This window comes from Mobula hypostoma, chromosome 3 (genome assembly GCF_963921235.1).
Source record: "Mobula hypostoma chromosome 3, sMobHyp1.1, whole genome shotgun sequence".
Taxonomy (NCBI): domain Eukaryota; kingdom Metazoa; phylum Chordata; class Chondrichthyes; order Myliobatiformes; family Myliobatidae; genus Mobula; species Mobula hypostoma.
In genome coordinates, this window is record NC_086099.1 from 32,227,155 (window position 1) to 32,254,694 (window position 27,540).

The window sequence follows — 27,540 nt, forward strand, 5'->3', positions numbered from 1 at the left end:
AAGTAATCTGCAGATGCTGTAAAAGATCAAAGCAACACTTTCAGTACACTGGATGAACTCAGCAGGTCGGGCAGCATCAGTCAGAAACGCTGAGTCAACGTTTCGGGCCGGAACCTTTCGTCAGGGCTGAAGAATGAAAGATGGGGAAGGATTTGAAGAATGCTTGTAGCGTCAGTTGATAGACCAGTAATTTGAAAGACAAAGGGGTGGGGGAGGGGAAGCATTGATGTCATAGCCCTAAAAACAATGGGTGGTAGAAGAAGGAGGTGGAACCATGAGGAGTTGGGGGAGGGGGTAGAGTGAAACAGGGATAGAGGAAGGGAGGGGGAGGGAATTACCAGAAGTTGGAGAATTCTATGTTCATACCAAGGGGCTGGAGACTACCTAGACGGTATATGAGGTGTTGCTCCTCCAACCTGAGTTTAGCCTCATCATGGCAGTAGAGGAGGCCATGTACGGACATATCTGAATGGGAATGGGAAGCAGAGTTGAAGAGGGTGGCAACCGGGAGATCCTGTCTGTTGTAGCGGATGGAGCAGAGGTGCTCGATGAAGCGGTCCCCCAATCTGCGTCGGGTTTCACCGATGTAGAGGAGGCTGCACCGGGAGCACCGGATGCAATAGATGACCCCAACAGACTCACAAGTGAAGTGTTGTCTCACCTGGAAGGTCTGTTTGGGGCCCTGAATGGTTGCAAGAGAGGAGGTGTAGGGACAGGTGTAGCACTTACGCTTACAGGGATAAGTGCCGGGCGGGAGATCAGTGGGGATGGACGTGTGGATAAGGGAGTCGCGGAGGGACCGATCCCTGCGGAAAGCGGAGAGGGGTGGAGAGGGAAAGATGTGCTTAGTGGTGGGGTCCTGTTGAAGGTGGCGGAAGTTGCGGAGGATAATGTGCTGGATCCGGAGGCTGGTGGGGTGGTAGGTAAGGACAAGGGGAACTCTGTCCCTGTTGTGGTTACGGGAGGATGGGGTGAGGGCCGAAGTGAGGGAAATGGAGGAGATGCGGGTGAGGGCATCATTGATGACGGTAGAAGGGAAACCACGATCCTTAAAGAAAGGAGACATTTGAGATGTCCTGGAATGGAAAGCCTCATCCTGGGAGCAGATGCAGCGGAGACGGAGGAACTGGGAATAGGGAACGGCATTTTTGCATGTGGCGGGGTGGGAAGGAGGTATAGTCGAGGTAGTTATGAGAGTCAGTGGGCTTGTAGAAGATGTCAGTGGACAGTCTGTCTCCAGAGATGGAGACTGAGACATCGAGAAAGGGGAGAGAAGTGTCCAATATAGAGTAAGTGAATTTGAGGGCTGGGTGGAAGTTTGAGGTAAAGTCGATGAAATTGACGAGCTCAGCATGGGCGCAGGAAGCAGCACCAATGTAGTCGTCAATGTACCAAAGGAAAAGTTGGGGAGCAGTACCAGAATAGGTCTGGAGTACAGCTGTTCCACATAACCAACGAAGAGGCAGGCATAGCTGGGTCCCATGCGAGTTCCCATAGCTACACCTTTAGTTTGAGGAAAGTGGGAAGAGCCAAAAGAGAAATTATTAAGTGTGAGAACCAGTTCCGCCAACTGGAGGAGGGTAGTGGTGGTGGGGAACTGGTGAGGTCTATTATCCAGGAAGTAGCAGAGGGCTTTGAGGCCTTCTTGATGGGGAATGGAGGTGTATAAGGATTGGACATCTATAGTAAAAATGTAGCGGTTGGGACCGGGGAATTGGAAGTTATTGAAGAGGTGGAGGGCATGGGATGTATCCCGGATGTAGGTGGGGAGGGACTGAACTATGGGTGACAAAATAGAGTCCAGGTAGGCAGATACAGGAGCAGGCAGAAACTATGGGTCTACTGGGACAGTCAGGCTTGTGTACCTTTGGGAGGAGGTAAAACCGAGCGGTATGGGGTGTGGGAATAATGAGTTCAGCAGCTGAGGATGGAAGGTCTCCTGAGTTGATAAGGGCAGTGATGGTGCGGGAGACAATGGTTTGATGTTTTTTGATAGGGTCCTGTTCCAGTGGTAAGTAAGAGGAGGTGTCAGAGAGCTGACATTTTGCCTCAGTAGAGGTCCGTCCGCCAGACTACTATGGCACTACCTTCATCAGCAGGTTTGATGGTGAGGTTGGGATTAGTGCAGAGAGAGTGCAGGGCAGTGCGTTCAGAGGGAGTGAGGTTGGAACAGGAGAGAGGAGTGGTGAAGTTGAGGCGGTTGATGTCTCGGCGACAGTTGGAGATGAAGAGATCGAAGGCCCGGGCGGGGTGTCCAGCAGGAGGAGGAGGGTTGAAGACAGGAGAAGGGGTCATCTATAGCGGGAGGGGAATCCTTGCCAAAGAAGTAGGCTCGGAGACGTAGGCGATGGAAGAAGAGTTCAGTGTCATGGCGGGCACAGAACTCACTGAGGTGTGGACGGAGGGGGACAAAAATGAGGCTTTTGCTAAGGACAGAACGTCCTGCCTCAGAGAGGGGAAGGTCAGAGGGGATGGATGGGTCAGAAATAGATGTTGCCTGATCTTGACTTAAAGTGCTAAAGCAGATCATGTTTGTTTGGAAAAGTGTATTGACCCATGCTCTGTATACTCACTACCTTGAATGAACTGTAGGCAAGGGGTGAAATAAATGTAAGAAGCAAGGTATACTTGTAGTGATAAATTGTGAATATCTTATTTTAAGGCAAGAACATATGAAGCAGCAGCAGGAATACACCATTAAACTCCATAAACCTACTCCACCATTCAATAAGATCATGGCTGATCTGTTAGCTCAGTACTATTTTCCCCAGCAAATCTCATGTTCCTCAATTCCCTTAATATCCATAAATCTATCGATATCTCTTTTTTATATACTCAGTGATCTAGCTGCCATTTCCCCTTGGGTAAAAGATTCCAAAGATTTTATTTTGTGTATGTTATTATTTTTTATTCAAGCTCTTCAGATTGTTGTTTTCATTTTAAGTATGCATTTGATCATAAGCTATAGCAGCAAAATTACGCTTTTCAGCCCATCGGTTCTTGTCTGCCAGTCAATCATGGCTGATTTAGTTTCCCTCTCAACCCCATTCTCCACATAACCTTATCAACCTCTGCTTTGAATATACCCAATAACCCTCCACAGCCATCTGGGATAATGAATTTCACAAATTCACCACCCTCTGGCTAAAGAAATTCCTCATTTCTTTTCCAAGCATTTATGGATATTAAGGATGTTTCCAGAAGTGGAAAAGCAGTAGACTTTCCTTCTACTGGAAACATCCTGTCCCCAAGTCTATTCTATCCAGGCCTTCCAATATTCAGCAGGTTTCAATGAAATCACCCTACCCATCCTTCTGAACTCCAGCAAGTACAGCCCAAAAGCCATCAAACACTCCACATGCGTTAACTCTTTCTTCCCTGGAAACCTTGTAAACCTCTTCTGGACCCTCTCCAATGCCTGCACATCCTTTCTTAGCTGTGGGGCATGCAACTGCTCACAATTCTCCAAATGTGATCTGACCAATACCTTGTAAAGTTTGAGCATTATATCTTTGCTTTTATATCATAGTCCTCTTGAAATTAATGCTAATATTATATTTCTGTGGAATGTAAAAAACCTGTTTATACAGTATCTAATTGAAAATATGCTAATTCTGAGTGAAATACAAGAAAAATAACAGATTTCCTGTCAGTCATACTTGCCTTCATCAGTCGGGGTATGAAGTATAAAAGTTGGGAAGTCATGTTTGTAGCTATGTAAGACTTTGGTTGGGCCCACATTTGGAGTGTTTGTCATTACATTACAGGAGGATGTGGAGGATTTAGAGAAGATGCAGAAGAGGTTCACCAGGATATTGTCTGAATGACAAAGTAACAGCTATAAGGAAAAGGAAAAGGAAATTGCCTTTTAAACTCACAAGAGAGCATAGGCCATCAACTTTTTGCTGTTGATGTTTCTGTAGCAGGCAATTTCTCTTTTACAAGGTCAAGTTGCTAGCTCGATGCTCAATCCAGCATGGATGAAAAGCGTGCCTAGGAAGCCGGCTGTATTCAAACAGCGAAGTCCGGCACTGATGCCATTACGCCACCAGCCAGCTAATAGCTATAAGGAGAGGTTGGACAAACTTGGTTGTTTTCTCTACAATGTTCGAGAGGGGACATGATAGAAGTATATAAAATTATGATAGGATAGACAGTCTTTTTTTCTCAGGGTGGAAATGTCAAATACTAGACGGCAAAGCTTTAATGTGAGAAAAGAATGTTTAAAGAAGATTTACAAGGCAAGTTTTTGATATAGAGAGTGTTAGCTGCCTGGAATGCACTGATGACAGAAGTTAGTACAATGCAATGTTTAAGAGGCTTTTAGGCAGGCGTATGAACAGGACGGTATTAAACCATGTGCATGCAGATGTGCAGTTTAAATTGCCATCATGGTCTGCACAGATAACATGTGCTGAAAGGCCTGTTCCTGTGCCTGACTGTTGTGTGTTCTATATCCCCATCTATACTGAGAACTTTAATATGGTTGCTCCATATTGAGTATGTTGTATATCTGAACAATACATTGTCTTTAATGATCGCAAGCCACATTAAATTGCAAGCTGAGAAACATGAACATTAACAGCCATCATCTCTGAACAAATGCTACTTGTTACTAAGGATAAATATTATGTTGCTAAGAAGCAAGCCAAACAAAGTGCCACTGTCTTGAGATAAGACCCCATTAAACTACAGGAAACGATATGTAAAATAAGTAACCTCACTAAACACGGAACAAACCTTTGGCAGGGGCATGCCTGAAGGAACTAATAATTGAAATGTTCATGTAAAAAACATGAAGGACGTACAGATTCAAAAAATATGAAAGATAATTGATAACTTGGTTTTTCACTTCAGTTGGGTATGAAAAAATGTGTCATAGAATAACAAAAAGGAGCTACTTATAGATTCAGACTTTGACAGATCACTGGTTTGACTAATTGGACAAAGATGATTCCAGAAAAGGTGCAGTTCTTATTCAATTCCTGTATTCATGGTTAAATAAAGATGATCTCAGTGAAATTTTGGATACTTATATTTCTTTAAAGGCAGGTTTAGCTCTATGAACCACATGTTTAACATCCAGACTGTAAGATATCAAGGCCATGAATAATTCCACACCTTTCAAATATTCTTTATGTCTTCAGTGCTAGTATGCTGGTCACCAGCAAAATATGCTCAAAATCCTGAACTGCTCAGTCATTAACTGGTATTCACTGTTAAAGGATACATATAATTATTCTTCCCACTTAAAATATCTTCCACTTTCTTGGAAGTGTGTTTCTCTGTTACCTTTTTGCTTTATCAGTGTCAAAAATTGAGCTCCAGAGTGTACTAAAAACTAACAGAATGTAGGAGCAGTAGAAGTAGGAGAAAAGATGTGAGCATAATCTTCAAAGTTAGGAAATCTATAGCTCTATATTAAGAAATTTAACCCAGTCCGTGCATTAAATATTAGTTGCGCATTCTCCACTATCCTGACAGTACATTAGAATAGGGGTTTCTTCAGTTACCTCAGCTTCATTAAATGAACTCAATGCACTGACCACAGCACAACTCAAGGGGACAAAAATGTATTTCAGCAAATTTTAAAAAAATGTAATTAAGACATGAGAACAGCACCCATTGCATTAAAGTTAATTGCAGACAACATTTCAAAAGTAAAGTCAGAATTTCATACACAAAAACATAGAATGAGAATGTATTGGGCAATCCACTAATTTTTTTCAGGCGTCATTTAAATTTTCCAGAGTGCAAACTCCACAGTGCAATCATACTTTCAGAGTAATTTTGTTCAGATATTCTTGTCAGAGATACTTCTCAGTTTTTCACTGATAATAGCTCAGATGTTTCTTGTTATCCTGCAAATCACTTGATTTCAGTATGGATAAGGACTCCATTTGATGCAGAAAGCATTGTAGTTTTATTGGATTAAGTGGAAGCACCAGGCATTCTATCCCTATCGATCATTCTTTTGCATATTTGTATGATTTTGATTTCACCAAAAATATCAGAAAATTAATACCTGGAAATATACACAGGAACAGCCAAGTTAGGGAAACGTTTAATTGAAGTAAGGGGAAATATGAGGCTATCAGGCAGGAACTTGGAAGCATAAATTGGAAACAGATGTTCTAAGGGAAACATACGTAAGAAATGCGGCAAATGCTCAGGGGATATTTGTGTGGGGTTCTGCGTAGATACGTTCCTATGAGATGGGGAAAGGATGGTAGGGTACAGGAACCATGATGTAGAAAGGCTGTTGTAAATCTAGTCAAGAAGAAGAGTTTACAAAAGGTTCAAAAAAACTAGGTCATGATAGAGATCTAGAAGATTATCAGGCTAGCAGGAAGGAGCTTAAGAATGAAGTTAAGAGAGCCAAAAGGGGCCATGAGAAGGCCTTCGCGGACAGGATTAAGGAAAACCCCAAGGCATTCTACAAGTGTGTGAAGAGCAAGAGGATAAGATGTGAGAGAATAGGACCAATCAAGTGTGACAGTGGAAAAGTGTGTATGGAACTGGAGAAGATGGCAGAGGTACTTAATGAATACTCTGCTTCAGTATTCACTACGGAAAAGGGTCTTGGAGATTGTAGGGATGACTTGCAGCAGACTGAAAAGCTTGAGTATGTAGATATTAAGGAAGAGGATGTGCTGGAGCTTTTGGAAAGCATCAAGTTGGATAAGTCACTGGGACCGGACAGGATGTACCCCAAGTACCCCAGGCTACTGTGGAAAGTGAGGGAGGAGATTGCTGAGCCTCTGGTGATGATCTTTGCATCATTAATGAGGACAGGAGAGGTTCCAGAGGATTCAAGGGTTGCGGATGTTGTTCCCCTATTCAAGAAAGGGAGCAGGGACAGCCCAGGAAATTATAGACCAGTGAGTCTTACTTTAGTGGTTGGTAAGTTGATGGAGAAGATCCTGAGAGGCAGGATTCATGAACATTTGGAGAGGCATAATATGATTAGGAATAGTCAGCATGGCTTTGTCAAAGGTAAGTCGTGCCTTATAAGCCTGATTGAATTTTTTGAGGATGTGACTAAACACATTGATGAGGGTAGAGCCATAGCTGTAGTGTATATAGATTTTAGCAAGGCATTTTATAAGGTACCCCATGAAAAGCTTATTGAGAAAGTAAGGAGGCATGGGATTCAAGAGGACATTGCTTTGTGGATCCAGAACTGGCTTGCCCACAGAAGGCAAAGAGTGGTTATAGATGGGTCACATTCTGCATGGAGGCTGGTGACCAGTGGTGTGCCTCGGGGATCTGTTCTAGGACCCTACTCTTTGTGATTTTTATAAATGACCTGGATGAGGAAGTAGAGAGATGTGTTAGTAAATTCACTGATGACACAAAGGTTGGAGGTGTTGTGGATAGTTGGGAGGGCTGTCAGAGGTTACAGCGGGACATTGATAGGATGTAAAACTGGGCTGAGAAGTGGCAACATACATCAAAGTTGCTGGTGAACGCAGCAGGCCAAGCAGCATCTATAGGAAGAGGCGCAGTCGACGTTTCAGGCCGAGACCCTTCGTCAGGACTAACTGAAGGAAGAGTGAGTAAGGGATTTGAAAGCTGGAGGGGGAGGGGGAGATGCAAAATGATAGGAGAAGACAGGAGGGGGAGGGATAGAGCCGAGAGCTGGACAGGTGATAGGCAAAAGGGGATATGAGAGGATCATGGGACAGGAGGTCCGGGAAGAAAGACAAGGAGGGGGGGGGTGACCCAGAGGATGGGCAAGAGGTATATTCAGAGGGACAGAGGGAGAAAAAGGAGAGTGAGAGAAAGAATGTGTGCATAAAAATGAGTAACAGATGGGGTACGAGGGGGAGGTGGGGCCTTAGCGGAAGTTAGAGAAGTCGATGTTCATGCCATCAGGTTGGAGGCTACCCAGACGGAATATAAGCTGTTGTTTCTCCAACCTGAGTGTGGCTTCATCTTTACAGTAGAGGAGGCCGTGGATAGACATGTCAGAATGGGAATGGGATGTGGAATTAAAATGTGTGGCCACTGGGAGATCCTGGTTTCTCTGGCGGACGGAGCGTAGATGTTCAGCAAAGTGGTCTCCCAGTCTGCGTCGGGTCTCACCAATATATAAAAGGCCACATCGGGAGCACCGGACGCAGTATATCACCCCAGTCGACTCACAGGTGAAGTGATGCCTCACCTGGAAGGACTGTTTGGGGCCCTGAATGGTGGTAAGGGAGGAAGTGTAAGGGCATGTGTAGCACTAGTTCCGCTTACACGGAGGGAGTGCCAGGAGGGAGATCAGTGGGGAGGGATGGGGGGGGACGAATGGACAAGGGAGTTGTGTAGGGAGCGATCCCTGTGGAATGCAGAGAGAGGGGGGGAGGGAAAGATGTGCTTAGTGGTGGGATCCCGTTGGAGGTGGCGGAAGTTACGGAGAATAATATGTTGGACCCGGAGGTTGGTGGGGTGGTAGGTGAGGACCAGGGGAACCCTATTCCTAGTGGGGTGGTGGGAGGATGGAGTGAGAGCAGATGTACGTGAAATGGGGGAGATGCATTTAAGAGCAGAGTTGATAGTGGAGGAAGGGAAGCCCCTTTCTTTAAAAAATGAAGACATCTCCCTCGTCCTAGAATGAAAAGCCTCATCCTGAGAGCAGATGCGGCGGAGACGGAGGAATTGCGAGAAGGGGATGGCGTTTTTGCAAGAGACAGGGTGAGAAGAGGAATAGTCCAGATAGCTGTGAGAGTCAGTAGGCTTATAGTAGACATCAGTGGATAAGCTGTCTCCAGAGACAGAGATAGAAAGATCTAGAAAGGGGAGGGAGGTGTCGGAAATGGACCAGGTAAACTTGAGGGCAGGGTGAAAGTTGGAGGCAAAGTTAATAAAGTCAACGAGTTCTGCATGCGTGCAGGAAGCCCCGCCAATGCAGTCGTCGATGTAGCAAAGGAAAAGTGGGGGACAGATACCAGAATAGGCACGGAACATAGATTGTTCCACAAGCCCAACAAAAAGGCAGGCATAGCTAGGACCCATACGGGTGCCCATAGCTACACCTTTAGTTTGGAGGAAATGGGAGGAGCAAAAGGAGAAATTATTAAGAGTAAGGACTAATTCCGCTAGACGGAGCAGAGTGGTGGTAGAGGGGAACTGATTAGGTCTGGAATCCAAAAAGAAGCGTAGAGCTTTGAGACCTTCCTGATGGGGGATGGAAGTATATAAGGACTGGACATCCATGGTGAAAATAAAGCGGTGGGGGCCAGGGAACTTAAAATCATCGAAAAGTTTAAGAGCATGAGAATCCACACTCAGGTTGGAGGAACAACACCTTATATTCCATCTGGGTAGCCTCCAACCTGATAGCATGAACATCGACTTCTCTAACTTCCGCTAAGGCCCCACCTCCCCCTCGTACCCCATCCGTTACTCATTTTTATGCACACATTCTTTCTCTCACTCTCCTTTTTCTCCCTCTGTCCCTCTGAATATACCTCTTGCCCATCCACTGGGTCACCCCCCCCTTGTCTTTCTTCCCGGACCTCCTGTCCCATGATCCTCTCGTATCCCCTTTTGCCTATCACCTGTCCAGCTCTCGGCTCTATCCCTCCCCCTCCTGTCTTCTCCTATCATTTTGCATCTCCCCCTCCCCCTCCAGCTTTCAAATCCCTTACTCACTCTTCCTTCAGTTAGTCCTGACGAAGGGTCTCGGCCTGAAACATCGACTGCGCCTCTTCCTATAGATGCTGCTTGGCCTGCTGCGTTCACCAGCAACTTTGATGTATGTTGCTTGAATTTCCAGCATCTGCAGAATTCCTGTTGTTTGAGAAGTGGCAGATGGAGTTCAACCCAGATAAGTGTGAGGTGGTTCATTTTTTTAGGTCAAATATGATGGCAGAACATAACATTAATGGCAAGACTCTTGGCAGTGTGGAAGATCAGAGGGATCTTGGGGTCCGAGTTCATAAAACACTCAAAGCTGCTATGCAGGTTGACTCTGTAGTTAAGAAGGCATATGGTGCATTGGCCTTCATCAGTCATGGGATTGAGTTTAAGAGCCAAGAGGTAATGTTGCAGCCTTATAGGACCCTGGTCAGACCCCATTTGCAGTACTATGCTCAGTTCTGGTCGCCTCAGTACAGGAAGGACATGGAGACCATAGAAAGGGTGCAGAGGAGATTTACAAGGATGTTGCCTGGATTGGGGAGCATGCCTTATGAGAATAAATTGAGTGAATTTGGCCTTTTCTCCTTGGAGTGACGGTGGATAAGAGGTGTCCTGATAGAGGTGTACAAGATAATGAGAGGCATTGATCATGTGGATAGTCAGAAGCTTTTTCCCAGGGCTGAAATGGCTAGCACGAGAAGACATCATTTTAAGGTGCTTGGAAGTAGGTACAGAGGAGATGACCGGGGTAAGTTCTTTACACAGAGACTGGTGAGTGCGTGAATGGGCTGCCGGCAGCCGTGACGGAGGCGGAAACGATAGGGTCTTTTAAGAGACTCCTAGCTGGATACATTTTTTAATAAAAGTTAAAGTCTGTCCCAAGCTTTGTGGCCCATCAGGCCGGTGCTTATGCCAGTTTCTGAGGCGTGAAGCGACTGAGGGTACAAGACTCCCCCCCCCCGGATAGGACGCCAGTCTATCGCGAAGTTAACCCCCAGCATTTTCAGCTGGGTGGACTGGAGCAGTGTGTGGTTAAGTGCCTTGCTCAAAGACACAACACGCTGCCTTGGCCGAGACTCGAACCCACGACCTAACCCAACGCCCTAACCACTTGGCCATGCTGATACATGGATGGATACATGGATCCTAGAAAAGTAGAGGGCTATGGGGGCCTAGGTAGTTTTAAGGTAAGGACATGTTCAGCACAGCTTTGTGGGCTGAAGGGCCTGTATTGTGCTGCGGGTTTTCTATGTTCTACATAACAAAAATAAAATTTCAGATTTTTGCACAGATCATTGCAATGATTAAAAAAAAGAAGTGGCATTGCGTGTCTGGAGAATATAGAGTAGTATGTTGTCCACAGTCTCAGCTATTGACATGATGAACTCTCTGAAGCTCATGCTAGGCAAAATTCAGAGACAGTCACCACTCACTATTATTCATCACAAAGAATGCAATCAAGAACAGGTTGCTGCCTGATCTGCTGAGTTTCTCCAGCATTTTGTGTGTGGGGGCCAGTTCTGATACAAACTGAGAAGGCTAGATATCTAAAATTGCTGCATTCAGTGTTGAGTCATGAGGGCTGTAACTTGGCCTAGTGGGGAAAAAAAAAACTGTTCCTTGAGTACTTATTCTACTTCGTTGGAACAGTGTAAGAGGTTAAAAAATGGAAAGGTCTGTGAGGAAGTGGAATAGAAAATTAAAGATAGAGTCATGCCTTGTAGACTGAACAGAATTGTTTTACCAAGTGGTCAACAAATCTGTGTTTGGCTGTTCCAGTGCTGAGGAGACCACATGGTGAACACTGAATGCAGCCAACCTGTTGACTACAATAGAATATTTTGCTTCACCTGGCAGTAATGCTTTGGTCCCTTGGCAGTGGTAAAGAATGAATTAAAAGGGCTGGGTTTACATTTCCTGCACAAATGTAAGAAGGTGCTATAAAAAGTGGAGCTGCTGCTGATGGAGATGTATGAACAAACTAAGACTTGGTGAAAGGACTGGTCCTTAGGGAATTCCAAAAGTGGACAGGAGGGAAAGATGTGTCTGGTGGTGGAATAATGTTGTAAATGATAGAAATTGAGGAGGAAAATCCATTGAATGTGGAATGATTGGGTAAAAGTTGAAAATAATGTGAACCTTATTCATGCCTGGGGATCTGATTTGTTTCGGATTTCTACCATCTTGTTTTTAATTTTACTGCTTTTCGGTGCAGAAATTGTAACCTTGGTGGAAGTAGATGATTTTGGAGGTGAAGCAGATAGGTGTCAAAAACAGCACTAAGATTCCATGGAGCAGGATGGTATTAGTACAGGAAATTTCCCTCCAATTCCAACTAAGCATGAATTTCCTTTGGTCAAGATGTGTTAAGCAGCATTAGGAGTAAACAGGAGAGAGAAGCTGGAGGAAAAAAAAATAAAGTTCAAAGTGAAATGAATGTAAGAAGTACATATGCCACTCTGGGGAAGAAAAAGAACATTCAAGACCACTGATTGAATGGCTTAATCTTAGTGAAAAAATAACAAGCTCTTTTCACTTATTGTTGGAGAAGGCAAGAGAAAAGGGTTTAAAAAAGAAGGCTGGGAAACTGAATTATTGCTGTTTATGTGATATTAATGGCTAGACAAGTTATCTGCTCAAAAATTCAAGTCTCTGTCTCTGACTTATGGGATCAGACATACATTATGGCAACAGACAGGGGTCAAAACGTGCTGTAGTTATATAGTGAGTTATACGGAAAATTTAATAGGTTAAAACTTTATTCCCTGGAATGCAGCAGTATGTAGGGTAACCTTACAGAGTTATCCTATAAATGTAGAAGATCTTAGAGGTATCCAAAATTATGAGATATATAGATAAGGTGAACGCATGCAGGTTTTTAACCTTAAATTAGGAGAGATTAGATCAAGAGGTCATAGGTTTAGAGAGAAAGGTGAAATATTGAAGGGACGACTTCTTCACTCAGAGGTTGGTGCAACTGTGAAATGAAATACCAGCAGAAGTGCTGGATGTGGGTTCAAATGAAACATTTAGGAGAAGTTTGGTAGGTACATGCATCAAAGGCATTTGGAGGGTTATAGCCCAGGTGCAGGTAGCAGGGACTAGATAGGCTGAACGGCATGCTTCTGTGCTGTATGACTCTATAACAGAAAAAGCCAGTAGAATGGAGTCAAACGATTTTAATGAGAACCAAAAGTGAAGATCTCAACAAATTGTTATTGGCAGAAATATTTTAGTTGAAAGTACAGCCTCAAATGACTTGTTCAATAAAAGGATTTAGAACTGGGAGGAGGAAGAAGGTGAAAAGCATCGCAGAAAAGTGATTACGAAGCTCTACTGTAATTATAACATCAGCATAGAGAGATGGCAACAGTGAGGAGAAGGCCATAAATATAGGCTTGTAAGAGAGGAATTAATGGAGAACAATCCACACACCCACCAATAATAAATATAGCAATTACGATTATAAATACAGTGACTAACAGAAGCTCATTAACCAATTGCAAGATAAATACTTAAGTAATTGCAAACATGGTTTCAGGAAGAAAATAAACAGTCTGAGCTTTTCTAGAATCCACATTATGAGTGAATTATGAAAAGATAATAACATTATTTTAAAACATCAATTTCACAGGATCTGGACATTGCTGGTAAAAACAGCTTTTTTTGCCCATTCCTAACTGTGCTTGAGACGGTGGTACTGAAACGCCTCCTTAAACTGCTAGAGTTCCTGATAAAGATCCCCCAGTGAGATATTGCTCATGGAGTTACAGTTTTGGACCCAGCAGCAATATCCACTCAGTGGCCATTTTATTAGGCACTTCCTGTACCTAATGATATCGACATTGAGTATATATTCGTGGCCTTCTGCTGCTATAGCCCATCCACTTCAAGGTTTGACATGTTGTGCATTCAGAGATGCTCTTCTGCATGCCATTTTTGTAATGCATGATTATTTAAGTTACCTTCCTGTCAGCTTGAACCAATCTCACCATTCTCTCTGATCTCCCTCGGTAACAAGGCTTTTCCATACAGAACTGCCGCTCACCGTATGTTTTTTTTGGTTTTTGCACCACCCTCTGTAAACTCTCGAGACTATTGTGAGTGTAAGTCCGGGTGATCAGCAGTTTCTGAGATACTTAAGCCACTCTGTCTGGCACCAGCAATTATTCCATGGTTAAAGTCATTTGATCACATTCCTTCCCCATTACGATATTTAGTCTAACAACTGAACCTCTTGATGGTATTTGCATGCTTTTCTGCATTGAGTCAGAAGATTTGCTGATTAAATATTTGCATTATTGAGCTGGGAGTACAGGTGGCGACTTACTGTAAACACTCAATAAACAGTTGCAAACAGAAAATAAACAGTCTGAGATCTTCTACAGTTCACATTCTGAGTGAATTATTAAAGCATTATCTTACTACTTTTACAAGATCTAGACATTGCTCATAAATAATTATAATTTTTTGCCTATTCTCAAATGCCCTTGAGATGGTAGTATTGAGATACCTTCTTGAACAGCTACTGTGTTCCTTTTGAAAGTAGTCCCGATGTGCTAATGGTCATGGAGTCACGGTATTTGAATTTGATTCCTAATGACGTTTCAGCCTGAAATGTCGACTGTTTGTTCCCTTCCATACATCCTGCTTCACCTGCTGAGTTCCTCCAGCATTTTGTGGCTGTTGCTCTGGATTGCCAGCATCTGCAGGATCTCTTGTGTGTAACATTTCTAAATCAAGATAACATACAACTGGGAATGAAAGTTGCAGATAGTGGCGCTCTTCTACAATTACTGCCCTTATTCTTTTTGTTGGTAAATGTTGCAGATTAAGAAATAATGTCAGAGTAACCTGAGGAAAGAAAAATGGTAGTACATTCCATTGATGATTATCATTGCAGCTACTCTGTGCCAGTGATAAAGGAAATGTCTGTTTATGGGAGCTAATGGACTACCAATCAAGAAGGTTTTTTTGAACCACACACACACACTGTTCAGGTACTCCCATTCTTTCTGCCTGCTCCTGCCCCACTGAACTTGTGTGCATATAGCTCAACTCCATTTTACTCCACTAGGTTCAGGCCCTTCCCACTTACATCTGCAACATTTTGCATGCTCTCGAGCTCCTCAACAAGTTTCAATTCCCTGACCCTTTTCACCATGAACGTCCAGTCCCTATACATTTGCATCCCCCATCAAGAAGGCCTTAAAGCTCTCCGCTGCTATCTTGACAACAGACTCGACTGGTTACCCTCCACCACCACCACCCTCCATCTGGGGCAACAGGTCCTCACCCTAAACAATTTCTTTTTCAGCTCCTCCCACTTTGTCCAACCTCAAGGTGTAGCCATGGGCAACCACATGGTCTCCAGCTATGCCTGCCTTTTCATTGCCAATGTGCAAGAACCTACAGTCCAAGTGTTCCCTGATAATGCTCCCCAATTCTTTCTGCTCTACATTGATGGGTGCATTCTTGCTGCTTCATGCACCCATGTTGAGTTCATCAATTTCATCAACTTTGTCTCCAACTCCCACCCTGCCCTTAAATTCACTTGGTCTATTTATGGCACCTCCCTCTCCTTTCTCAATCTCTCTGTCTCCATCACTGGAGACAAATTGTCTACCAATATCTTTTATAGACCCACCAATTCCCACAGTTATCTTGACTATACTTCTTCCACCGTCTCCTGTAAAAATGCCACTCACTTTTCAGTTCCTTCGTCTCCACTGTGTCGGCTCCCAGGATGAGGCTTTCCTTTCCAGGACATCAGAGATGTCCTCCTTCTTCAATGAATGGGGTTTCCCATTCTCCACCATTGATGCTGCCCTCACCCACATCTCCTGCATTTCCCGGACATCAGCACTCACCAATCTTCCCAATGCCTTAATAAGGATAGAGTTCCTCTTGTCCTTACCTCCCACCCCATGAGCTTCTACATTCAACACATTATTCTGCACAAATTCCACTATCTTCAGTGGGACCCTATCTCCGAACACATCTTTACCTTCCCCTACACTACTTTCCACTTTCTGCAGGGATTGCTCTTTCCATGATTCCCTTGTCCATTCATTCCTCCCCACTAATGTCTCTCCTGGTACGTACCCCGCAAGCAGCAAAAGTGCTACACCTGCCCATTCCCCTCCTCCCTCACCTACATTCAGGATCCTAAACAGGCCTTCCAGGTGAAGCAACACTTCGGCTGAGAATCTTTTGGAGGTCATCTACTATATCCGGTGCTCCTGATGTAGCCTTCTTTATATTGGTGAGACCTGACATTGATTGGGGAACCACTCTGTTGAACACTTTCACTCCATCCGCAAAAAGCAGAATTCCCATTCTCATAAGTCCGGCCTTGGTCTCCTTTTCTGCTAAAATAAGACCACTCCCAGGTAGAAGGAGCAACACCTCCAACCTGACGACATGAACATTGATTTCTCCAACATCTGGTAATTTTTTTTTTCATCTCCCTTTTCTTCAATTCCTCCCTTTCACCTCTTACCTCTTCCCCTTACCTGCCTATCACTTCCTTCTGGTCCCCCTGCTCTTTCCCTTTCTCCCTTGGTCCACTCTCCTCTCCTATCAGATTCCTTCTTCACCAGCCTCTTTGCCTTTTCCACCTATCACCTCCCAGCTTCTTACTTCATTCCCCTTGTCCCACCCACCTGGCTTCACCTATCACCTTCTAGCTTGTCATCTTGCCCCTCCCCATCTTCTTATTCTGCATCTTCCTCCTTCCTTTCCAGTCCCAATGAAGGATGTCGGCTTGAAATGTTGACTGATTATTTATTTCCATAGATGCTGCCTGACCTGATGAGTTCCTCCAACATTTTGTGTGTATTGATCTGGATTTCCACCATCTGCAGAATCTCTTGTATTCATGAAACTCAGCAGGTCACACATCATCAATGGAGGGAAATAAACAGTCCGTCTAACCTGCTGACTCCCTCCAGCACTCTGTGTACATTGTTCATTTCCCTCCAGCACTTTGTCTGTGTTGCTCAAGGTTTCCAGCAGCTGCAGAATCTCTTGGGTTTAAGAAGGCCTTATTGAACTACAAACGTAGATGGTGTCAACCTTTTTAAGAATTATTGGAGCTGCAGACATTCAGGCAAATGGAAGTGTTCCATGATAATCCTAAAATGTGTTTTGTTGGTAGTGAAAAGGCTTTAGGGCATCAGAAAACAAGTCAGTTCTACATGCCCTCATATCTTATAGCTGATCCAGCTGAGTGGTTAATGGCATTCCCACAGTCAAATGTTGTCTTGACTTAGAGGGCAGCAGCTCTCTCTCCCTTTCCCTCTGGAACTGTTCTGTATTCTCTTTATTGCGTGTTTGTCAAGGGTCATGATGTGGCTTGGAACGGAACGGTGCTGGGTACCATATTAGGGAGTGCCACTTGACAGCATTATTAACAATGGCTTCCATCTCCTTGTTGAAAATCAAGAACAAACTAATTGGGGGGTGGGTTATCAGCCAAGCTGGAATTGCCCTGCTCTTGTGATTAGTATTTACCCAGCCATTCATCTACAGTAATGGGATAGAAACTAGGGGTATAATTGTTCTGCAACGTCTTGGCTAGACACATAGCTAAATCTGGAGCTCAAGTCTTCTGTTACAGCAAGGATGTGGAGGTAGTCCAATGGGATTCACTACACTCAGAATTTCTTGATATTACACGGCGCGAGTCTAATTGATTGAAGACTCAATTCTGTGGTCTCAGGAGGGCGCCATTTTTGTTCATCTATTCAATAACTAAAGATAATCTATACAGCATCTTTTGTTGAGTGGAGTTATGAATGCTCTCGTCATTTCTTCAGCACTTCCATGCTGGACTTTCTTGTCAACACTGAGGATGGGGACATTACAGAACTTCCTTCTCTTGCTTGGTGATTATCCATCATCTTTCATGAATACATGTTTTAAGATCGCAGAACTTCTCTCTATTGTTTTTTTTTGTTGTTAACATACATGGACATTAAAGCATCAAATTTCTGAATGGTCCATGAACGCATGAACCTCACTACCTCACTGTCGTGAAATTTGTTGTTTTGTGGCAGCAGTATAGTACAATATATTAAACAATTATTATAGCATACAATAGGAAATAGAAGAAGAGAGCAAAATATTGAATTAGTGTTCACAGATTCATGGACAGTTCAGAAATCAAAACAGTGAGAAAACGTTGGGTACGCGTCTTCAAGCTCCAGTACCTCCTCCCTGACAATTGTAATGAGAAGGTGGCATATGCCGGTTGGTGAGGGTCCTTAATGATCGATGCCACCTTCTTCGACAATCAACCTTTGAAGATGTCTTTGACGGTAGGGAAGCTGGTGCCCATGAACAGTAGTTCTGTATCAACACACATCAAAGTTGCTGGTGAACGCAGCAGGCCAAGCAACATCTCTGGGAAGAGGTACAGTCGACGTTTCGGGCCGAGACCCTTCGTCAGGACTAACTGAAGGAAGAGCTAGTAAGAGATTTGAAGGGGGGAGGGGGAGGGGGAGATCCAAAATGATAGGAGAAGACAGGAGGGGGAGGGATGGAGCCAAGAGCTGGACAGGTGATTGGCAAAAGGGATACGAGAAGATCATGGGACAGGAGGCCCAGGGAGAAGGAAAAGGGGGAGGGGGGAAAACCCAGAGGATGGGCAAGGGGTATAGTCAGAGGGACAGAGGGAGAAAAAGGAGAGAGAGAGAAAGAATGTGTGTATATAAATAAATAATGGCTGGGGTATGAGGGGGAGGTGGGGCATTAGCGGAAGTTAGAGAAGTCAATGCTCATGCCATCAGGTTGGAGGCTACCCAGACCGAATACAAGGTGTTGTTCGTCCAACCTGAGTGTGGCTTCATCTTGACAGTAGGGGAGGCCGTGGATTGACATGTCAGAATGGGAATGGGACGTGGAATTAAAATGCGTGGCCACTGGGAGATCTGTATCGCAGCTTTACTGAGCTGGCACTTCACCATCTTTAAATACAACCAGTACTGCTCTTGACTACTCTCTGCACTCCACGTTAAGTCAGGGTTGATCCATTGGTTTGATGGCAATAAAGTGATAGATATGTTGGGTTATCTAGTCAATGATTGTTGTGATGTACATTTCTGCTGCCAATGACGGATTCTTATGACATGCATGGCCAGATTTGAGTGGTTATATCTGTCCTAACTCTATTCCATTGATTGTTTGCTCTGAAACTCAACACAGTGATGGGCATCCTTCCAGTGAAGGTGGCACTTTGTGTTCACTGCGCACAGTCATGTCTAGCTTTCTGCATCCTCACATGTTTCTGCCACAGGAAGACAAGATGAAAGGGTGGTTCCCTCATTATGGGCCACAGACTCAGTTTTTGATGTTACTTTCAAGCCACTCTTGCTGATGAACTGTGTGGTCTCCAAACCAAAGCACATTCACTGCCCTTACTATTTCCAGTGATTCAGCAGATACCAAAATTTTTGAAATTAAACCATCTAAAAATTATCTGGGTGAGATAAACATAAAACTGATCTGGGAATGATTTAAGAAAATATCTGAAGGAGAGAAAGTATTACATGTCTGTTAGCAGAATATAGAAACCATTACTGTTGGGATCTCTATGAAATAAGACGGATAAAATATGTAAGGGGGTTAAATATTGACAAAGAGAAAACAGACAGAAGGGTACAATTGATTTTCAAATCATTGGTATCGAAGTACCCAAGAAAGCAAAGAACCATTGCTAAGCAGTAACTGGAAAAACAAATAAATTGTTGCACTCTTTGTCAGATTTTATGTCCCATGTTGAGCCTTAAATAATGCAACCAGGACCAAAGACAAACAATAGATCCATGAAGGCGGAGGAGAGAATCACTAAAAGCAGCAAAGAACAACTTACACGGAAAACCCTGGCCAATTTGCTTTTCACTGCCTTCAAAGAAATCAGCTGTTAGTCTTGCATCAGTGGTGCCACTTCTGAGTTAGACAATTATATTTCAGAACGCTGTATAATTTGGTCTTACATGTCAAAACTGCCCTCTTAGCGAGGTCATCGTTCTTATGAACATAAACCTTGCCTGTTAGGCAAGGTACAGAGGTTCAAATTCATTAATAAATCATGATATTCATGACATATTGTCCAATAAACTCCAGTGCTATTGATCTTTAGCATAGTGAATATGTATTAGAATTTCTTAGATAACATAGTTTCAGGCTGATACTTGGAAGGGAGAGACTATCACATGAAATGAACATCATTAAAAAGGAGATAATTTTGTACCTGGAGTCTAAATCCACAGTATGCCCTTTCTCATTTGCTGATGGAATTAAGAACCAGGAGCAAGAGCATGCTACTTTGATTAACTTTACAATTCAATACAACCATAGCTCATCTTGATCTTCCACTAAGTTTCATTTTCTAGTTCTATTCCAATATCCTAAAATTCAGAAACCAATCAATATTAATTTTGAACGTAATCAGTGATTGGGCCTCCACAATCCTCTAATGCAGGTGTTCCTAACCTGGGGTCCACAGACCCCTTGCTTATTGGTATTGGTAAAAAAGGTTGGGAATCCCTACTCTGAGGTAAGAAATTCCAGAGACTCACCACTCTTTGAATGAAGAAATGTCTGCGCATTTCAGTCCTAGATGGCCTACGCCTTCATTTAAGACCGTGACCCCTAGTTGTGAGCTCCTTCCCTGCATCTATCTCTTCAAAGTTCAAAGTAAATTTATTATCAAAGTATGTACGTGTAACCATATACTACCCCAAAATTCATTTCCCTGCAGGCATTCATAATAGAAAAATATAAATACAATAGAATCAATGTAAAACTATGCACAAAGACTGACAAACAACCACTGTGCAAAAGAAAACAAATCTGCTTAAATACAAACTCATAAATTAATTGATAGATATAGATAGATAGGTAAATAAATAAATAACACTGAAAACATGAGTTGCAGAGTCCTTGAATGTTAGCCCATAGTTTGTGGAATCAGCTCGAAGTCGAAGTGAGTGAAGCTATCCACACTGGTTCAGTAGCCCGATGACTGAAGGGTAGTAAGTGTTCCTGAACCTGATGGTGTGGGAACTAAACTCCTGTACCTCCTTCCCAATGGCAGTACTGTAGTGAGATGAAAGCATAGCCTGGGTGGCAGGGGTACCTGAGGATGGATGCTGCTTTCTTGAGGCAGCATTCCTTGTAGATGTGCCTCTGATGGACTGGGCTGCACCCACCTCTTTTTGAAGGCTTTTCCATTCTTTGGCATTGATGTTTGCATAATAGACTGTGATACAACCACACTTCAAGAGGGCTTTTTAAGTCCTCTTGGAATTTTGAGTCATTGGAGTCATCATTATTTCTTATAAATTCTAAAAATTAGTAGCTCGCCTACTGCTCATTATCATCATCATCATCATCACCATCAGGTGCCATGCCCAATTTGAGCTTTGACTGCCATGGCCCACACCCTCCTGTTTCAGGTCAAGTGGATCAATTCATTAGTATTCATTTCCAGTTCTCTGGCTGCTGACTCCATCATCATTTGTCTTTGCCTTCTTTTTGCTTTCTTCCCTTCAATCTTTCCCACAATTACCATGCATTCTAATTTCTCTTTCCTAATCACATGTCCAATGAAGTTACGTTGCCTTTTCATGATCTCATACATTATTTCTCTTCTGGTGCTTGCTCTGTTCATGACATCCTCGTTAGATATTCGTTTCATCCATGATATTCTTTGCATCCTCCCCAAAAACCACATCTCTGCTGCTTCACTTCATTTCCTCATGTTACTAGATATTGTCCAACATTCTGATCCATATAACATAACCGGATAAATGTAACATTTCAGTACTCTGAGGTGGGTTGTCATGCCTAGTTCAGTGTTGGTCAGTATACTCTTCATTCTCGTAAAGGTGTCTTTTGCCATCCCTATTCTTCTTTTGATGTCCATGTTGCACCTGCCATCTGATGTCACCCAGCTTCCTAAGTAGCAAAAGTTCTGTACTTGTTTTATGTCTTTCCCATTTATTTTCAGCCTGCAGATGGGATTCTCATTCTTTTTGGATATCACCATACATTCTGTCTTTTTGCGATTGATAGATGGACCCATTTTTGCACTTTCTTCAACAACTAACTGCTCATAATACAGTCCCGCAAATATGCACTCTCAAGTCTGAATCTTTGCTGCAATCCCTATAAAACAAGTAAATTCCGGAGGACCTACCCTAGACCCAATATATCGGTACAGCTATAAAGAAGGCAAGACAGAGGTTATACTTCATTAGGAGTTTGAGGAGATTTGGTATGTCACCAAAAACACTCGCAAATTTCTGCAGATATACTGTGGAGAGTATTCTAACTGGCTGCATCATCCTCTGGTATGGGGGCTACTGTATGGGACTGAAGTAAGCCGCAGAGAGTTATATAATTAGTCAGCTCCATCATGGGCACTAGCCTCCGTAGTATCCAAGACATCTTCAAGGAGCGATGCCTCTGAAAATGGCATCCATCATTAAGGACACCACCCAAGACATGCCTTCTCCTCATCGCTACCATTAGAAATGAGGTACCGAAACCTGAAGGCACACACTCAGCAACTCAGGAACAGCTTCTTCCCCTCTGATCTGATTTCTGAATGGACATCGAACGCATAAATACTACCTCAATCCTATTTTTTGCACTACTTCAGTAACTATTTAATATATATATAATATTTACTGCAACTTGCAGTTTTTTTCTCTCTATTATCATGTATTGCATTGTACTGCTGCCACAAAGTTAACAAATTTCATGACATGTGCTAGTGATATTGAACCTAATTCTGATTCTGATATCGTTTTGCACAATAGGATATACTTGTTATACAGGATCTTCCAAGGCAATAGGACCTGAGTTGTAAGTAGAGACTGGATAAGCAAGAGTTTCCCCCCCCCACCCCACCCCGGGGGTAACGGAGTCTAAAATTAAAGGGAATGGACTTACGGTGAAAGGGAAAGATTTAAAATGGTCCTGAGGGCCAACTTTTTAACATGGAGGGCATTGTATATTTAGAAAGAGCTGCCAGAGAAAGTGGTAGCAGTGAGTACAATTGCAATGTTTAAAATGTATTTGAACAGGTGCAGGGATATTAAAGATTAGAAGGACATGGGCTAAACATAGGTGAGCAGGACAGGATCAAATAGACAACTTGGTTGGTATAGACGGCTTGGGCCAAAGGGCCTGTTTCTGTCCGGCAAACAATGTGCGAAAGAGGACAATCTGCGCAGATACAAAGACAAATCCAACAATAATAAAAAAATATAAGTAGTAATTAAATAATACTGAGAACATGAGTTGCAGAGTTCTTGAAAATGAGTCCATAGCTTCTGAAATCAGTTTGAAGTTGAGGTGAGGTGAAATTATCCACATTGGTTCGGTAGCCTGATTCTTAATAACCGTTCCTGAACTTGGTCATGTGGGACCAAAGGCTCCTATAATGTGTACAATGTTCCAAATATACCTTTACTAACTCCTCATATAAACTCTCCATGAACTGTTTGTTCTTCTGCCATCAGGCAAATGTTACAGGAGCATCAAAACTAAAACCACAAGGCTACTGAACAGCTTCCTCCCACAGGCAGTCAGACTGCTAAATAGCTGCTCCACCTGACTCTGCTTTGGACACTTTTAACTTGCACTGGACACTTATAACTTGATTTTAACTGACATGTGGCTGTTGTGTTTTACTATTCATTGTTATGCTTATTATTTAGTGTTACGTTTGTTATGTTATGATTGCACTGCTCTTGGGAAACGCTGTCTCATTCTGCCCTGCAGAGCTGATGTACAATAAAGAATGACAATAAAGTTTTTTGAATCTTTGAATATAATTACAGTAGAGCATCATTATTCCTGGATCTGAATCCTTTTCCAATAAAGGTCAATATACTATTTGACAGCTGCACCTGCATGTTACTTTCTGATGACTTGTGTACAAAGATATGTTGGTTTCTTTGAACATTACCATTTCTTGGTCTCTCACCATTTAAAAATGGCCAGTGTTTCTACTAAAATGGATAATTTCATATTTTTCAAACTAGACTTATGGATACTAGACTTATGGATTTCAGACTTGGTAGTTAAAGTAAAAACTTCAATTAAATACAAACTACGGTAAAATGCTTCAGCAGAAATCTAAAAAGCAGTTGGCTGTGCTGACACCTTTTAAATGAAATACACTTTTACAGGGCTCTTATTAATTAGTTTGATAATCACTTTAAGTGAAATTGCCGGAAATCTGTAATTCAGCAGTAAGAATAATGTCAGAATTTACCTCACAGAGGCAATTTCTGGACTAGGTTTGATAGGGTATGCTATCTGTACATTTATAATTTTTACTGCTTATCATTGTGAAAATTCTGGGGTCAGACAAGTTAGTGTAGTGACTTCTGGCTTCTGGTGATATTTCTAAATGGGCCTGGAGCTTATCACTGTGGTACTCAGCAAGAAATGATTGTGCTTATAGGGATTGGTTAGCTGTAGCAGATAGTAAGAACACAAAATATCAACTAATTATAACAAGAAGTCATTGAATAAAAACTCTATCAACGTAAGTCACTACTAGGTAATTTTTTACAAATCATTTCAATTTTCAGATGCAATACACTTCCACTACCAATAGCAAACTTGATACTTGATTCATGCTGTATACACATGTTCCTAACATCTGTTGCTGCCAAAGAAGTAAAGACAAAACGCATCAAACATATTACACACCACAGTCATTATTCCTCCATTTAAATATACCCAACCATTAGTGTTTGGATGGATGCTTCTAACAGCAAGTAATGCCAGAAAATAATTTTAGCACTAACGGAAAGAAATCTGGCATAATGAATGCCACAGCAATTTTCTATTTTTGCTGGCCCCACTTCTCTCAAAAAAAACTGTAATAAAATTGTTCAATTTTGTCTTTAAAATATACCATTAAGTAGAGACAATGAACAATTGACAGTGTCAAGACCCATTTGGCAAACCAGAAGTGTCAAACAGAAAAGGTGGATCTTCACAAGTTATTAACTGGATACATATTCAAAGAAAACCACACCAAGAAATTACCAGTTGGGAGAATAAAGTTCCTCAAAAGTGGAAAATTGCCAACAAACTTGGCTTATCAGGTCATTGTGTTCAAATCCCAAATGAAAGTGTGCAGCATTCTTCAAAATATATTGTTAAAACATGTAGTATTATTATTATAGTGTTACTGCACTAATAATCCACATAACTGAACTAAAGATGAGACAGGAATTTGAATCTTATCACTGCAGCAGGGGGAACTTAAATTGTAGCAATTTCATAAATCTAGCAGGAAAAACTAATGATGCCAATTAAACTCTGAACTGAGATGACCGTGTGAATATATTTGCGCAATCATGGAGAAGCAAAACAAGACTAAATGGAAAGTGCGCATGGCATGAAGGGATGAGAATTAATGAATTTACTTCTGGAGTAAGCAATGCTGTTCAATTAAACCATAGCAGAAATTCTTTCAGAAATAAAAGTAGAATGTCAAATTGATACATTACAAATCCGACCCTTGGGAAAGTCGCTTGTCTGCATACGACCAAGCAATCTGCACGTCGCTTACCTCATGTACTCAGGGGCTTTCCAAATCAAAAGCATCACGAAGCGCCCATAATCAAGCCTACTGTCAATATATCGTATCAGGATATCACTGAACTGGCTAATATTGACACATTTGATTCTAATTTAGTCTATAAGATATTCTTATATTAGTTCACCTTCAAGTCATTTTCTCATTCGGTTTAGGTACAAGATTAGAGTTCTCCACGAAGGCGAAATTCCTTATTAGTTTTCCGAGTTAAAAAAGTAAACCGGTTGCATAGGTGTAAATCCCATTGTGGTTGTTTCTTTTTCTGTGTAAACACATCATCAACTCTGTTAAGATTATCTGAAACTCCCCAAATAGGAACCGAGTGGGCGGTCGCATTCTAAATATTAGAGAACTGCGTTACTTTGTAACTGTCAAGTCACCGCATCTTAGCATTAATTTTTCCGCGGCAATGGCGAACACTCAGCCTGAGCTAAGTACACATTTGAATGTCAATGTTGTGGAAGTGGTAAATGGGCTGCAACTTACAATGCACCGGTGTTTCTTGAAGCAGCGCCTCCAACCCCACCCTCCTCTGCACTCACAAGCACTAAATAAAACCGCCCCGTCGGGCTGCACGACTCTTCCTTGAACGGACGTTGATGTACGTCCGTCGGCAAGCTCCATTATTAAACTTCGGGAGCTTGAACTGGGCACTGCCAAGGACAGGTGAGGAACCTCCCGCCCTCCTACTTTCCACGTGAAGGGGAGACGCGCTACTGACAAGCAGGTTGCACAAATCGGCCCGTTTCAAACCTACCGCTTTTCCCAACCCCACCAGCGCCAAGCATGACAACTTTATATTCTCTCGATCCGCCCGATGGACTGCTGCCGCCGCCGCCGCTGCTTCTGTTCGACTCGTTTTCGTCGTCCATCGCGATCCACTCGACAAACAAGCAAAATAAATAAAGTTGAATCGAAGAAGAAAAGACCAGACAAAAGAAATGCAAAGTGGTGGCGAGCGAACGAGTGCTGGCAACTGACTACATCGCGTTGGCAGGCGCTGAGTCCACAGCCAGTTTGAGTGTGAGCAGCGCTGCCGGCGCGGGTCTCCCAGCAACCAGCAGCCACAGAGCCCTCGGGCTGCAGCAACACATCGACAAGTGGCCCTGCGGCTTGTCTTTCAGCCAGACAGCCCCGTGGCTAATCAAGTGCGAGAGGAGCCACGCCGAAATCAGGAAGATGGACAGATCTATTTTCTCCCCGGACCTACGAATGTTGGTGAAGGGATAGAAACAGAGAATTCTGGAAATACTTGGTAGAGCTGAATCCTAATGGGAAAAAAGTTCAAAGTACATTTAATATCAAAGTACAAATATGTCACTTTCTTGCGGGCATACTCAGTAAATCCTTAATATAATAATATCCACGATAGAATGAATGAAAGACCGCACCAACTTGGACGTTCAACCAGTATGCAAAAGAAAACAGACTGCAGATAAAAGGAAAGAAGGAATCATGATAAATATCGGGAACATGAGATGAAGAGTCCTTGAAAGTAAGTCTATAGGTTGTGGGAACATTTCAATGATGGGTCCAGTGAAGTTAACTCCTTAAGTTCAAGAGCCTGATGGTTGAGGGTAATACTTGTTCCTGAACCTGGGGGTGTGAGTCATGAGCTTCTTCCTGATGGCAGCAGCAAGAAGAGAGCATGTCCTGGGTGATGGGGAACCCTGATGATGAATACTACTTTCCTGCCTCGGCACTTTGTGTCGATGTGCTCAATGGTGGGAAGGGCCATATTCACTACCTTTTTTGTGGGATTTTCCATTCAAGGGCATTGGTGTTTCCATAACAGGCTGTGATGCAGCCAGCCAGTCAAAAGCCAAGACCTGTGATATTAACACTTTCTCCCTCTACAGATGCATCTTGACTTCTTGAGTATCACCCTTCCCTTTTCTAATTAATTCTGTTTCTTTAAACAAGACTGGATTCAAAAAGCCCATTCTCAAGTTGGGTCTACACATATTATTCTAGGAAATTGCCCTGTATACATTTCACAAGTTAATCCTAAGGCCAACTCAGCCGATCTGAGCTCAGTTCAATATGACAATTGTTTTTTTATGAATAAAGACTTAATTCTTTCCTCATTTTCACAATTGACTTTTGAGAGGTTGTGAGGAGATCTTAGAATGCTTAACTGGTAAATAGCATAGCGTACTTAGTGGAACACATTATTGAAGAAGACAACTAGATGCAATGTTAAAATAGGGGAACTCATGGGATAGAGGATCCCTGTTAGAGTCATGGAGTCATGTACTCACAGAAAAGTACAGCAG

The 27,540-nt window shown here is 42.7% G+C and overlaps 1 protein-coding gene across 7 annotated transcripts in view; it reads right to left on the bottom strand.

Annotated features, from left to right (window-relative positions):
- Window positions 1-26,750, bottom strand: part of LOC134343921 (GTP-binding protein Rit2-like) — a 402,328-nt gene extending 375,578 nt beyond the window's left edge. For 2 of the 7 annotated variants that reach the window (XM_063042848.1, XM_063042855.1), the window contains exon 1: window positions 26,022-26,750. In XM_063042848.1, coding sequence (XP_062898918.1) covers window positions 26,022-26,136 — 115 coding nt within the window. In that variant the 5' untranslated portion in view covers window positions 26,137-26,750. The other 5 variants (XM_063042850.1, XM_063042851.1, XM_063042852.1 and 2 more) reach the window with 5 other exon arrangements.
- Window positions 26,751-27,540: the final 790 nt, after the last annotated feature.